This window comes from Haliotis cracherodii, unplaced genomic scaffold, assembly GCF_022045235.1.
Source record: "Haliotis cracherodii isolate W230 unplaced genomic scaffold, xgHalCrac1.p SCAF_6, whole genome shotgun sequence".
In the NCBI taxonomy this organism is placed as follows: Eukaryota; Metazoa; Mollusca; class Gastropoda; order Lepetellida; family Haliotidae; genus Haliotis; species Haliotis cracherodii.
In genome coordinates this window covers 23,946,409-23,963,079 of record NW_027266319.1, presented here as the reverse complement: position 1 = coordinate 23,963,079, position 16,671 = coordinate 23,946,409, and the positions used below count along the sequence as shown (strand labels likewise).

The window sequence follows — 16,671 nt, the reverse complement described above, 5'->3', positions numbered from 1 at the left end:
TTGTCGAAATTGGCTGGAATTCCTGGGCTCGATCGTAGCGCAACCAGTGGCTATTACGAGTTATGTCCCTTCTAAGCCTCTCCTATAGACCAATCAGACTCTATCATTTGCATTTGTTTCAAACAAAATGGTGGCGCCCAGTCAAGACGTTCTTTTCGATAATCAAGATCTATATTGTAATATAAAAGGTCTTACATCGCGAAGTGCATCAAATCACGTGAACACCTTGATTAAAAACATGAAAAGCTTTGGAAAATATCTGTTGACAACGAGTTGGCGGTGCACATGCTTTGCAAACCCTGCAAACGACCGAAATCTGCATGACAGTTTAAGAACCAGATTTCGATTTCATTTGGACTATGCATGGGACTCGTTAGTCCAGCCAAAATGTAACTCCATAATACCAGCCTAGTTCGGCAAGGGTGGAAACTGGTCTTTTATAGTCAGTTAACTCCCTTGCCTCTGGAAGATTGAAATAGGCTTGCATTAAATCCTGTCACAACCAGTTTTTAACAATAAAATTAACAGCGAATGCTACTAGGGAGCTGAATGTAAACCTCCATTAACTAGTGTGTCATTGAAATCGGTTGTATCAAAAACTTTTTGACACCATACATTAACAGGGATTGGCTTAATGGAGGTTTGAGGCAGGGCACGATTTAATTAACTTGATTAGGTGCATGTTGATATGAAAACTTAGTTGCATCAGATAAACCAGGTTATTGCGTGGATAAGTAAGGCCTAGTCCAACAGAAATTTGAATTTTATAAACATGAACATGGTGTGTGTGGACATAAATATTAGGTTGTATTTTCAATGAGAGTTTTGGATAGTTAAATCTTGGTGCAAGTTTTATGCAGTTAAATCAAGCCCTGTGGGGGTACCACAAAATGGTCGTAAAACCAAACAGGTCTCACACAGTGATAAAAAGCAGGAATCCCATAAAAAACCCTTCATGTTTTGCATTGAAACCTCTGCATGATGTAAAGTACATCGCAACGTGATCCCCAACTCTTGAGTGGAGTGGAGTGCTATCACTATCTACAACATGTACATCTAGCTAACTCAAGGATCAGTTATCAGCACCGCCTATCACTGAATCGTAAGTAAGGACTTTGTTTAAATGGGAGTGATTTCCCTCTGAATAGCTTATCTGGCAGACATTTCAGCGTAATGTCAAAACAGCATATTTGCACATTTCATTCCGAATTTATAAACAAATAGATATGTATATGATTCAGTGAAAATTAACAGTATAATTATTTCTAAAAAATACAACACAAAATTGTAGTTTGGACAGGTTGGAAATATCAACAGTTTCTTTTCATAATTGTATGGTATTTTATTATCAAAACATAAACCATGACCAATAACACAATATATGCAATAAACATTTCCATATATAGAATTATTTAAAAAAATATTTGACTGAAATATTTTAGTATAAAGTATATGTATATTATGATTATTTATAAAAAACAATACAATTCACAATATTACTTAAATCACACATAAAATATTTAGTTCTTCACTTGGTAATCAAAGGGGAGATCACTCTAAATTATACAATGCCATGCTTGCAGGCAGGGAGCATTGTAAACATATGCCAGTGTTTATAAGTTCTTGGTTGTGATAGAGTGTATATGCTTTAACACTGGGTGTTGGCTGGGTTATGTCTCCATAAGGCATAACCTTTCCACACAATGTCGGTCGAAATAATAATAAAAGTAAATAGCTATGTCAATCATTTATATATTTATATGAAAGTCATTCTGCTGTGGACTTAAAACTGCAGCTGCCTCCTTGAATCACTGATAGTGGTGTAGACATGGAATTTATATATATATATATATCATTTTATATTAAATAAGAGGGTCCATATTACCATCGAAAGACATAATACAAATAAATATTTTATGTTTAATTTATTTCTGGCACTGCCTGCTTTTCAGTAGGGTCGGCAGACCGGGTGAAATGAAAAATATAAAATGTGTGGCCTAACCTGGAGTTGAGGACCAACTGTTAACAGGGTCCCAGATGTGTTGTTAGCAATTGAGAATTTACTCACATGTTATCATTCACACTGGGTATTGAAAGTGTTCTTTGGGTATTCAATATATATTCCTCACATGGGGCCAGTCTGTTGGGTATTTTACACCAATGAGTAGACATTGTTTTAATATCAACTCTGCTTGAAATCCTGTTTCTGGTGACTTCTAATTTGAGTCTGTTCATGTGCCGCCAAAGGTGTGTAACCGGTCACATAAACTCACAGCAGCGCCATATACATGTCTAAGTAACAATATGGGAATATTAGCATCTTTTTCATGGTTTGTTCACTGCAGTTTAGTTCATACTTTAGTTCAACTTGTATCTGATTTTAATGAGATTGAGATAATCTAAGCATGTGATTAATCCTGTTTTCTTTATTTAAACCATTAATTGTTTATTATTAAGCAAGTTTATCTCTGCAGCCGTTGTAATATGCAGCTACCAGCCGACTCGTCTCGCATCAATACACAGGTTGTGTACTCGGGGGCAGATGACCACAGTGTTGGATTAACGAGACTGATTATTGAGTGATTTCGGTAATTCGTTGCAAATAAGGAGTGTGGGAGTTGGAGCATGAGACTGTCGGATTAACGGGTCTAAATAGCACTGATTTAATCTGTTCCCATCATTAGTGTCGGATAAAGCCGATTGTCGGATTAACGAGTGTCGGATTAACGAGACTTGACTGTATATGTGTTATGCCTGCATTCGATCAGTAAATAAAGATCTAAGGAAGAAAACGTACAACCTTATGGATAACTACTTTTTGCAAAAAGTGATGTTTCTATGTAGATTCTTACACCGTTATCAAGCTGGAGTGACAACAACCAAAAATCAAAATGTTGCAATATGCAATGAACCAGAAGTTGTTATACATAAAGTTGTATGTTTTCTTGCTTACTCACCAACTCCTAGATTGCCAGATAAAGGGTTAAGTTGAAAAGAATACATCATTGGGTAATTCCTGTGTTGTAATATTATTGGATTTATTAAATTTTGTATGGGTATTTGTATGCAAGCAACTCAAAATTGATTGGTCAAATGAAGTAGTCAGGTGTTTGTTTACTTTTGGGTAGCACATGTGTATTAGAGACTTGCGCTTAAATATAGGTGGGGATCTGCCAGTAGGATTGAACTATAACATATTTTGTTGACACCCCCCCCCAACCTCCACCCATTTTATGTATAATTTTCTATCTAAAAGAGTAAGGGTGAAACGATACACCGATATTCCGATGCATCGCGATACTTGACCCACGATACGATATACGATAAACATAGGCCCATTTATCGATACGCCACGATACAGAACACAAATCTCAAGTACAGTGTTTCCTTGCCATTGTGCCTTTCAATAAACCGCTAACTTGGTTACAGCGTGCGGTAACACATGGTTAAAAAAAAATACTTACATTTTTAATAAGCTCAGGTTTTAAACTGACAGATGTTTTTCCCCATCTCAAAAAACATTATCAGCTGATCACCGCAAGCACATAACACCGGAAATACCAGTCAGCAAATCCGAACTGAAGTACGCAATTCAATACCATTATTATACTATCTTGTTATTAAAACGTGTTCATTGTATATCTGGACTTGTGTTTGTAATATATTTTATTAATTTTATTCAAAATTTCATTAAGTTAGGTGAAATCTAGTGTGAAGAGATACAGCAATCACAGTCAGATTACCGCTTTTGACGCATTGAAACGAACTTTAGTTGCTAGAGAATGGATACATACTAGTATATTAACAATGCCCTACTTTGACTCGTTAAAATTTGTGGCAATTTGGCTAATATATGGCAACATAACGTTTTTTCGCAATCGAAATACATGCAGCGCGGGAAGTCCCTATGTTGACTGGTCAAATTTTTCTATACGTAAAAATATCCTGCATCAGCAATCACCATTACCAAAATCCTACACTTGTGGTTCTTATAATTTTAAGAATATATATAGTAAAAGCTGCAACTTAAGTAACACGATATTGGAATATATTATTCCTGATAAAACAATAATTTCAGATACAATTTATTTGACCATTGCATCAAAATTCTTTGAAGTTGTATCACTGGTGAAGTACATTAATTATTTTCTGGTGTATAACTTTGAATTGTTTGAAGGAAAGTTAGGGAAAGTTCCACTTCTGTAGTCTTGTTATAATATAATTTTGACTGTTCCAAAATCATGAAAGGTTCAATCTTGACATGCTTTAAGACTTGTTTTTTATCATTGCGTATTGAGATATGTATCGTATCATGACCAGAATATTGAGATGTGTATCATATCATGACCTTCCTGTATCGTTGCAGCCCTATAAATGAGTGCTCTGTGGTACACTTGAACAAGTAACAATTCTATCCCTATATTTCTGAATTCTTAAATTGAATCACTTTCTATACCTACAAGGTACTAATATTGCCACTTGGCAGATGACACAATGGAGAAAGTGCTTGTTTACTAAAACAGAATGATGTCAAAATTATAGGGGGATACCCCATTTTATGCAGACAGACAAAATTATACAGTAATATAAGATAGCTACGCGAAAAATCACAAAGAACAATGAAGAATGAAACATGGTTTATTTAATGACAAGACATCGTTCTATCATGACGTCCTTTCTGGAGATTTGAACGTGCACTTGCAACTTGAAGACATCGTATATAGGATGGCATTATTTCTTAGAGGGAAGTGTCCAGTTTGTTGTTACCAATAGGTTTAGCAGGGCAACGCAGATAAACGCAGTGACAGAACAATAGCATCCAAAAATGGGAGAGATCTGACAATCGGTATTGAGAAAAAGTACAGATAATCAACGTGAGGATTGTGAGAATAATTGGGAAATACCAATAACAAACCCTTGTTCATAAATGGACTTGTCCGACATTGCCAAGGTTGGATTCTATTCAGGGAGTCATCATTATTCAAATACGGGTAAATATTTTTTAAGCTTGTACATTTTATCATCATCCATATAGAAGCTGCACATTATATTGATATCTCATATTAGAAATAAACGACTCTTGGTCATTGTTTATCATACAATAAACAACTACCGCACATCATATATTTCTTAAATAAAGGCCATTGGCCCGCAATTCAATACAATTCAGAAGGTAATATCCTGCACACTAGTATTTCTCATTTGTCATTGTAGTGAGTGAGTGAGTGAGTGAGTATGGTTTTACGCTGCTTTTAGCAATATTCCAGCAATATCACGGCGGGGGACACCAGAAATGGGCTTCACACATTGTACCCATGTCGGGAATCGAACCCTGGTCTTTGGCGTGACGAGCGAACGCTTTAACAACTAGGCTATCCGACCGCCCCCATTGTAAAAGCTTTAGCTAAAAATAGTCCAATATTATTTATAGAAAGTGTATCAGTTGATTTAATTTGATATGATGAATCTAAATGGCAACTGGCTCCATTCCACCATCAAGGTTATTTGCATGCCTTTTTCATTAAGGATTTTTGTTGTCTTAATTTGGCTTCATCAAACACAATTTTGGCATTCTTAAAAAAAAGCATTCTGTTTCCGACAATCACTTACTCCACAGCTGTGTCAAACTCCTCCTCCGTCCACTGGTACCGCCGCTTCCATTCAAACAGTTTGACTGATTTTTGAACAGCCAGTTCATAAATCTCTTCCTTTGACTTGAACGCCCTCTCTGCATCTTGAAACACTGGATCACTGAACAGTAGATGTTCTGAAAGAGGGAATCAAATTGCATGCTTAGAAAATCGTAACCAGGCACAGTAACAACAAGTACCATTTTTTACATCTTTGAGTATAATTCACTGCCACAGAATTGTTTACATGTGTTAAGGCTACCATGGATGGGATGGACTATAAGAAGGTAGAAAATTCAATTTAAACATTTGATAGATCAGACAAGTTCATAGTCAGCATTAAGTTGATAAATAGCAGGACTAGATAGGAAAATGTAACCTATACACATACAGAATAACTAATTTAGTTATTAATCAACATATAATGATATCTTTTAGTTAACATATCGATACTTAACTTTCCAATCATGAAACCCCTAAATTATTTAACAAGTTTGTTTTACATCTGATAACTTTTAAGAGTGAAGAGAAATAGTTAAATGAATGCAACATCCTTGGACAACTTTTCAAACATGACATTGAAGGGACAGAAAATAAATCAGAAATCTGATGTTGTGTCGTTAACATGTCTCGGGTTCAGAATGTGTATCACTGGGCGACATGTACTGGTCAAGGTAGATACACACCCCTGTGTACCGGTACACAGATTCACTACAGTAATATGTTTGTGTAACAGCTGATAAACATACATGAGACCTATCGGCCCAGACGTCCTGAAGTCATACATGGACGTAGACTCATACCAGATAACATGTCGGTCAATGAGTCAGAAACTGTTTACAGTTCAATGACCAAAATGAAAAGCTACAATCAGAAAATAAATAACATAAAGTTTTATTTTTATTTGCCAAATTCTCTTTTAAGGATTAGAATAGAAAATATATATATATTCACAAATCTAACTAAAATTGACTCTTAAAACTATACCGAATGTTGTTATTTTCATTATTTAGCTTACCATCGTTTGGCTTGCTTTTATACTTGAATCATTTTAATAAAATATTTCACAGAGTTGATAGCATTTGTTTATATGATTTATTGTCTCTTTGCTTAGGTTTGGTTAAATGTAATTACCTGGACTAAAATAGTTTAAGAAATAGTGTTTTGGGGTGGTATCAAAAGTTCATACATGTATGTCACAGTATTAGTAAGGTTTGTAATCTTTAAAAAACAAATATATTTACATGTTACATTCAAACATAAACACACAAGAACAAACATACATAACACTTATATCACGATTCACATGACGAGAAACAAACATTTGCTGTAGGCAAGGCTGAATGAAGCTTAATTGTCTGTGAGGAATAGAAACATGATTGTGTTACCCTTACGTTTGGTAATGTTTTTTACCCAACCAGATAGAATTAAGAGTGTATTAAATTTTTCTGATTTATTTAACCATGTTCACATTTTCAATTTGAAAATCTAATCGTTTCATATCCTTTGTCTTTAATAAGATTTTCTTTATTCATATAGTATTTAGTAATAACAAGAATTAATATTCATGGCTGATCATGATGAGGTTCTCATTTACAGTGAAATTTTTAATGATCAGCCTAGTAATATTCTAAATTTAATCATTTGTAAGTCTGTTTGAGTAGTGTATATAAATAAATATAGTAACCAGTCTTAAACATTAAAAAAATAATAAGTAACACTATGAGTGGCTATATACCTTTAACACCGTTAGCTATGCTTGATGTAAATCTTAAGTACAAAGTCCAAATGTAGCCTATTCAGCTTGCCTAACGAAATATCTTTACTCTTTTTTATTACTGATTGAATGCAGGCATCACCTATATATAAATGGTAGTGTGTAAATAATGCATGAAAGCGATATGTCTCGCTCTCTGCAACTAACACATTTATTGCTGTTGTGGGATTTTGTGACATATGACACATTTGGTGCAGCACCTGAACAGAAGAAAATTAGAAGTTACCTGAAACAGCATTTTAACCATAATTATTAAAAAATAAATAAAATGTGGACTCGCTGGTTTGAATATACCCAAGAGAGGATCCAAGAGAGTAAAATATATACAATACCCAAAGAAAGACTCCTAAATACCTAATGTCGATGACAAAATTTGAGTATACACACTAAAAAGATTGTCTGGGGGCCTGTACCGTATCCCGTATACTGTCCGATAATATCCTGTCGGGGTAGTATAATGTGAAGTACTTACTATGTTATACAAGACTGATAAGTAAAGCTGATAAAAACAACACACCTCGATTAATGCACTGACACATTTCACTTTGTTAATCATTTCTTTCAGAGACCATGGTATTTCTTTCTTTTTAAATCAATGATCGTTTCGTCTGCACGTCTGTCAGTCTAATCTTTGGCGAATATATTCACTTTCATACCTAGTTCCCTTTTCCGCATTAATTTTTCCGGTCCTCCGTGAAGTAGTTGACTCAGTTCCCGGACATCGAATGTCCCAGTATCACGCTCTTTCTGCAGATCGGGATTAACCGCCACGCTGACATTTCCAACCACAGTGTCACTCGCCATTTTGTTTACGGTAGGTAGGTCACATGACTGGCCACGTGATTTTACGAAAATTCATGAACCAAAGGGGAAGATCTCTCATACACATGTGTATCGTATCGTAATGCCGCTAACAAAGATAAACGCGTGGGTGTTTCTTTAATGAAACGAAACACACAACATCTATTAGAACGCGTATAGTAGCTAAATAAGATATTATAAGTATCCAATAGGCTGTAAAATGTTAAATCAATGATTTATTTTACTACTACTTGAAACACAACTCTATATAGGCTTATCTCAAGTCCTGATTAAAATAATGAAATTAACAAGTGTTTATATATATGATGACAGGGGTGTTTACTGATGTAAATATTAGTTCAATTAATGTTATCAGAATATCCCCGTTGATACAGTTATATGGTTAAGTAGGAATTATAGATATATATTTCAATCACGGGTCAATATCTATAAAAAGATAGAGACATTATTGGAATGCAAGAAACAAATATATCACAAAAGTGTGTAATGTTCGGGGGATTGCAATGTAAAAATATATCTGTCCTGTTTGATTCCTTCACGTACGACATTTATTATTGTTTATGATCTACTTTAGTTTAATGGCCTTTATTGTCGCACCGTTGCCGGTTATGGACTGAGATAGCCAAATTCTAAAATATATGTAAATTTAAGTGTAGCTTTTGCGGCCATAGTTCCGGCTCGGTGATTAGACGTGACGCTTTCCCGGTACTAAGAGATGATAAAATGAATCCATAGATAATATCACTGATTGACATCATACCGTATAACATATAAAAATAACAATTACTTGGTCTCTGATAGTATAACAATATTTGGACTGTCATGTTGGTTACATTTCGACAACTGACATGGGAAAGAATGGTTGAATTCGTCAAATATCTATATCCATTATTGTATCAAAACATTGTTTGCATTCAGTCCAGTGCTCGTTCATCAGAGAAAACACGTGATGTGAATGTTAGCCTGTCATATATTTGGACATAAATAGCCATTAATAATCGTCCCTATAAAGAATGTGTGCGTGAGCAGAAGTGTATTAGTAATTTCAATCATATTCATCGAGTGTCTTGTTAATTGTATGGAAAGTTGTTGTTTATTGTTAAACGCCGCACTCAGCAGTATGCCAGCTATATGCATGACGGCGGTCTGTAAATAATCGAGTCTTGACCAGACAATCCAGTGAGTGATATCATGAACATCGACCCACGCAATTTTGATACGGTGACATATATCAACCAAATCAGCGAGCCTGACCACCCGATGCCGATCCCGACACATTTCTGGTTTCTATATTTAGAATCATATGAAATCTATTTATTCTCGACTGACATAACACAGAAGCTAATGGGTGTCAAGACTTCTTAGCAGTCATGTGGCTGTTTTGCTTTAAGAAATCATTTTTGTTTTCAATACAATGTCACGCTTAATTCTAATAGAGGCAAATAAAATATATCGGGCATCTTATGTTTGAATTATATTTTGAGAATTGTGTTATCTGTGTGGAGTGAAATGTAATTTCATGTCGAGGACAATTCCATATATAGAACAAACACTTCAGAACAGAAAAAGATGTTTTACAATAAACATATAACCAAACACACAGGTAATACAACTTTAATTCATTATTATGCATAGCACTTTTACATGTTATATTTAGAGACAATGGGGATGTTATCGGAAAAAGGTAAATTGTCCCAGAATATTCTTGCAAAACAATTATGCTTCTGACTGATGGAAAAAAAGAACTTTATTATTCTACAAAAACACAAAACATTTAGCTTCATACATTGTAACTATATGGAGAATAGAACCCTTATCTTCGCTCAACAAGCGAAGGTACTATCTACTACATTACAACGCCACCATCCTAGTGCCCAGTTTTTTTAAAATGTTGGATTCGTCTTTTTAGACTACTAATGCAAACAAATGTCATTTCAGATTTGAATCGTTGTATATGTCACCGCAGGTGTTCACCAGAATTGTCACGTGGTTTCATAGTTACGAGTTTAACCAATCAGGACACACTTCCGATGCACGAGTTTTTGATGCGCGTTAATTCACACTCAAAGAATAGAAGCAGACGTGGCGCATATTCAAGAACTGGACCCCTGTGTCAGATAAATTCCAACAGGCTGGTGAGATTTCATTTATAGCCTAGATGAACATGAACTTAGAAACCTATTATTAATGTTACGAGCTGCAATGAATGATCTTTTTTGGAAATATTGATTTGTGAAACGTTTTTCAGCGTGATTCTTGTCCTGTTGAGGGTGCACTGAAAATAACGATAAGGTAAGTGCAAGAATATATAAACAAACAACCAATATAAAATATACAATAATCGCTATTTCCTCAACACAATACATTTAGGAGTATATTTGGTGTGTGAGTTTAATGCCACTTTCAATAGTACGCTCGAGTTTTCTTGAAACGAATCACCCAAATATTGGTTTATCGCGATACTTTGTCTCACAATGGACAATGAGTGTCGTATCGTGATGTAATAATGTCTACAAAACAGTACACATTATTATGCGTGAAGGACATGGTTGCATGTACACAAGTGTGAACTCAATTGGTAGGTCAACTGCATGGCATCACTCTGAAAATGGAATAGGGCTACGCATGGTTAATATGTATCATAGCGTATGGCATCCCTATCTTAGTATTCATATATGTACAGTGTACATCATAAAACCTGAAACCTTTGTCATGCCCAGTTTATTACTCATAGTATTCTCAACTCTCTCATGAGAGATACCTACTGTATTTGCTATGTGACGTGTGGTAGTCGACAACCATCCATATTGGTCACCGACCAGTTATCGCCATTTTTTCATGTTATTTCTGAAATATTCCGTGTAAAAGGTTAACTGTGTAAATAACTTTGATTTGTGTGAAACTATGTGCAAATGCGCGTATTTCTGTCCGTGGAAAAAAATTCGGTAGATTTCATTTATAACGCGACGGCAGGGAATCAAAACAGTGGAAATAGAAATTTTCCGCCGACAAACTGTACCAGTTATCGCCATCATCTAAACAGCATGTACCACATATCACGGCAACCGCTTTAGTGATACAAATTACATTTTCTATTGAATATTCATTATAATTAATAAGAAATGCATTTATCAATGTGTCGTCTGCCAACTGACGTACACCATATTCCCCAAATTCGATTTGCACATTCTTATCCTCTAGATAATGCACTATGGATTACGCGATACATACCGGGTTATGCATTTTTGGGAAATTAGCTGAAATAGGTTTTAGGTAACTTGGGGAAGAAATGACAGACATATAGTAAGCTATGACAGAACTGAATGTGCATTATCGTGTTGCTGGAATCTTGTTTACGCGTGAATTAGTCACGTGACACCGCCTATATTTGAGCAAGGAGATTTTATGGTGTGTTTTTAAATATTTCTTTACAAGAGTCAGTTTTGTTCATCATTTTTGGATAAACATTTCTCTCTTCTAATGAGGCCAAGCAAAAGTAGAGCGAGATGCGATCACGTGTGCGCTATAACGGGGAGTTGGCGATAATTGGTCCTCGGCGATTACTTGTCGATAGCTATCATATAATGTGTATGAAACATTTTCTTTAGCCCGCATGGACGACTGTTGGAGTTAGCTCTTTCAGTTGAAGATATTTCGGAACAGCGCGGTACCCAATATTGTCCATTTTCATCAACAGAGAATACCTAGTCACTCTGATGCCTGCTGAAATATCCTGCCAGGTTGTATATTTGGTTAAAATGCATGTGTAAGCAAGAATAGTATGAGTAGGCGCATGTAGAACTTTGTGGCCACCCGTCGTATGTTTGGTTGTCTGTCTGTCTGTCTGTTTGTTTCGGAAGTCTGCTGTAGATGAGTTCTATACCTGTAAACCCGCTACATCAGCTGCAGGGTGTCCTTCAGTGCATCAACCAATCTCCTTACAGACGCTGTCACATCTCTGTTGACGATGCAACCGTATAGCTTTGAATCAACTTGGAAGCAGGTGAAAGAATTTGAATTCCAGGCATCCGGGATAACTTCTGGGCTTGTGAGGATGTCAGCATTAAAAAGCAGGTGATAGACATAGCACTGTCGGTCGTTGAGAGCGTCTTACAGGTAACCAACGAAAACATCAGACCTGAGCTATATCTTATACCTGATTGATCTAATTGATGGTTCTGCACTGGTAGGAATTGTTGTGATAAATGAGACTTGCAAATTCACGCAGAAATATTCAGATAATTTCGAAAACACTTTCTCCTGCTCTTGAAGTTCATAATGCGAGACAGAGTTTTCATACTTTCAAACAAAATACCTATTATGATATTTGTTTGTTGTTTAACGCTGCACTCAGCAATATTCCAGCTGTATGACGGCGGTCTGTAAATAATCGAGTCTGGACCAGTGATGACCATAAGCATCGATCCACACATTAGGGATACGGTGACATATATCAACCGTGTCAACGAGCCTCACCAGCCGATCCCGTTAGCCACCTCTTACCACAAGCATAGTCGCCTTTCACGGCAACCTATTATGAATTTACAGAAATATATTATATTTATTTTGTGACGGAAATCATGATCTCTCTACAATTGTTTTTGGCAATGAAGATAATGAAATATGTATTGTGTTTATCGATTCCGGTGTAATTAGTACAAACCCGATGAAATCACCATTTAACACCTTCATTTATGCGATAGTGGTATATAAGATATAATGCCTTGTCCACTTGTATGAATGTAATGGATGATCTTTTTGTCCCATGCCAAAAGACGTTAGTTCTTCTATTACATAATTGTGTCGTGCGTAATGTACTCATACACTGATGTGTTATAAGACCTTAATGTGGTCAGTTCAAATGGTATGATTAGTCCGTTTGTTTTTTTGACAATAAAATATGCTCTGATCAATCCATTTATCGTCTTTCCGACCTAACGTCACAATAAGATTCGAATGACGTTAACAATGCCGTACGGATGACGGAAACAATACACTCGTAAGCGAGAAGTGATATTTGCACAAGGGCTCATACGGTTTTTATTAACTCGGTTATTTATTAGTCTGTGGGTATTAATACATTGAGGATATTATATGAGTATTCATGTCATACTAGGTTTATGACACGAATGTCTAAATTCCGGTCTTTGCCGAGCGAGAGCAGAGACGAATTTTAGTGTTTACTTAATAAGGACAGCAAGTCGCAACAGCAGCGGAACCACAATTTGTCGAATGACGTCAACAATCTTCAGCTATGACGTCGTTTTATTCTCCCTTCACGTCACAATAAGATTCTAATGACGTCAACTATGCCGTCCGGATGAGGGAAACAATAGACTTTTGTCTTGTGACATGATATGACCCTAGGGCACTTATGATTTTTATGAACCCCGATAGGTTTGCCCTCGTAGGAAATAAAACCCCTTAATCACAGAGTTATTACTCAAGACTAAAATCGGCACTACCTTAACTCGATATATTTCCAGTAGTCCCGATGATTTCGATTGTCCCTTTACCCTTGTAGGTTATACTAGGACGACCGAGGTGCCTGGACATGGGTTACACACTACAACTGTCCGTGGTCGTGTGGGCTCCGTTCTGAGAAAGCCATGTTATGCTGGACTTCCCTGTGAAGAATGTGATCAGTAGATATAGGGGTGTATTTTGCTGGTCAGAATGTTCCGAGTAGTGGGGAAAGTATAACCTTCCGCATTCATGGTGAAGTGTAGGAATGAGTTGCGGGTGCTGTCCACACCCAATGATACCCCAGTTACCGTAGAAAGGCAGTTGTAGTGTCAGCTGAGGTCGTCTGGAAGCCTGATCCCACATATCGGTATAACTCTTTCCTCTTTTCTTTGCACAGTAGCCAGTGTAAAGACAGTGAAACATCGTTTAACCGAACTCCTTTAACCCGAAATAACGAACCTTATAATAATCACTGGCCTAACTATTAAAACCAATTTTCTGATATTTCATGTCCGAATACATATATATTTTCTTCATTGCCATTGGGTAATTTGTGTGACCATCGACGTGACCCTGCATGGCTTGCACTATAAAACCGGCACAGACGATTTAACGTCTCACAACAATGACATAATGTGTGTCAAACATGGTTGCTGCATGCATGACCCAAGGTCATCCTACACATCTGGTTGTACCAACAGTGAAGGCGAGCAATCTTGTGTAACGTGGATACATATTGTCAGAGGACAACGTGATATTCGTATTGTTTTCTTAAACGTGAATAAAAAAGAGAAACACCTTTGCTGTCTATTCGTTGTTTCACAAAGAGAACATTGCATGCATTTAGCATATCTCGAAGGACTTTATTTCGAATTATCTCCCTTGATAAGCGTTAAAAACTGCAGATGAACCAAAGGACACCATCCCAAAGAAAGAAAAGCCAGACAGTTTTGACAAGCGGGCATTGAGAGATGTCATTCTACCTATCGTTATTGATATAAATACTATGATGACATATCTGCGACTGCGCTTCTAATGTTCAACTCGGAGGTGTTTTTATCATCAATTCTAGTATAATATTAAGTTTTCATATAATGAGGTAGTTTTAAATCATGTCCGGAATCAAAACAAATATTAAATTATATACTTGTATTTGAGACATTCCCTCATCATCGGGCTAGATATTAAGGTGACCTAGGGGCATGCATGAAGCAACTATGTTTGACACACAGTATGTCATTGTTGTGTGGGCGCGGTGGGGTAGTCAAGTGGTTAAAGTCCTCGCTCGTCACGCCGGAGGCCCGTCCCAGTAAGGTTTAATTAAGCGATTAAGCGCCTATACAAACACAAACACACACTCACTCACTCACTCACACACCGAATCAGTAAATGCAGATATTGTTTATACAGGCATGCAAGGGTCTCATTTGCTGGTTTATCAGCATCTTAATCGGCAGACATGCACAGGTCTCACTTGCCGTTCATCACCATCTTAATCGGCAGACATGCACGGGTCTCATTTCAAAGGGGTGCAACTCTGTCTTTACTGACATGCGAGAGAAACGCGAACGTAGGAGTTTTCTCACTTACTCTATGAGGATCACTCTGCCACGTTTTTCCTCTATGATGCGATATATAGGAACGAGATGATTGTGAGCCAGTAGGCGGCATGGATACCCCCACTTACCAAACCCACCCCACCCTTCCCATGTCATAAAATACCCACATACAAACAAATTATGGAAAGCGTCCCTTTTTCTAATGTGTGTGAGTGTGTGTGTGTGTGTGGACAGTCCGTCAGTCACCTACTTGCAATTAATTCAGCCTTTAAGCAATCGACGACGGCCAACCTGCGAAGTATTGCATAAACTGCATTTTTATCTACGTTTACACACGTGGTTGCAAAAATCCCCGAGGAGGATCAGCCATTATTTCACGGCTTTGTTTTGATGGCTGTAGAAAGCCCGAGAGCAAAAGACTTCAGCCCTGCACATACCTAGATCACAACGTGTATACAGACACAAAGACCGCCAGTGGGCTTGGGTGCGAATCGTAAATTTGGTTTTGCTTCCACTTAAAATTAGCTCAGTGGCGTCCCTTCTGAGTGAATGTTGTTTTACTGCTGTAGCCAATAACCAGTTTTCTAGTGAGTGAGCGAGTGAGTGAGTGGGTGGTTGGTTGAGTGAGTGACGCTGCTTTGAACAGTATTTCAGCTGTATCAGTGGGGGAATGGTCTGTCTCTACCACTTTGGTGAAACATCTGAACACAGGTATGATGCTGACAAACCTAGAAAAAACATAATCGTGAATTGAACCCACAATCATAGGTTTCTAGTGTGCCCAGGGAAGACAACTCTTGTTGTAGTTAGAGGTGGATGCATGTCATCGTATCACAATTGCGTGGATCGGAGCTCATGTTGTCAATCACTGGTTTCTCTTGTCCAGATTAGATTATTCATAGATTGCCGTCATACAGCTGGAATATTGCAGTGATAAACAACAAACAAAAGTAGAGCAGTGGTTGACCGCAGGCAACTATATATCAGCCCTATCAGGGTACAATGACAAAAGTGACACATCACACATTATTACAACTGGATCCTCATTGTGTTTGGCTCTTGCGACCAGCAGGGTGTGCTTTAGGCCTACCTACTCTGACCTAGAATACCCATGGGGTTGATCCCTGTCTACACCGAATCCTTTAAGCTGAGTTAAATGATGAATGAAGTCTGTTTTTCTTCCCTAAACCTAACAAGTAAGGTGTGTTAATTTGTTACAGACATATTTACATATGCGTCAATGACTGAGATGGGTTAAACACAACTGACAATCAAGGTAGTAGGTCAGTTATATCACAGCCTGTGAACTTAATGATGAGGAAAGTCCTAAGGGATCCAGGTCATGGAACCTTAAAACTTTGTAGATACACATGAGCACAGTTGGGTGCTGACAAATCAAGGCACATAATTGGTGGTG

General features: G+C 37.0%; 1 protein-coding gene across 1 annotated transcript in view; it reads right to left on the bottom strand.

The window, feature by feature from the left end:
- LOC139445764 (peroxisomal acyl-coenzyme A oxidase 1-like) overlaps positions 1-8,211 on the bottom strand; it is a 30,754-nt gene extending 22,543 nt beyond the window's left edge. Inside the window, exons 1-2 of the mRNA XM_071226976.1 lie at positions 8,064-8,211; positions 5,611-5,767 (exon numbers count right to left, since the gene is read on the bottom strand). Of these exons, the coding sequence (XP_071083077.1) occupies positions 5,611-5,767; positions 8,064-8,211 (305 nt within the window). The remainder of the gene's footprint in view (positions 1-5,610; positions 5,768-8,063) is intronic.
- Positions 8,212-16,671: the final 8,460 nt, after the last annotated feature.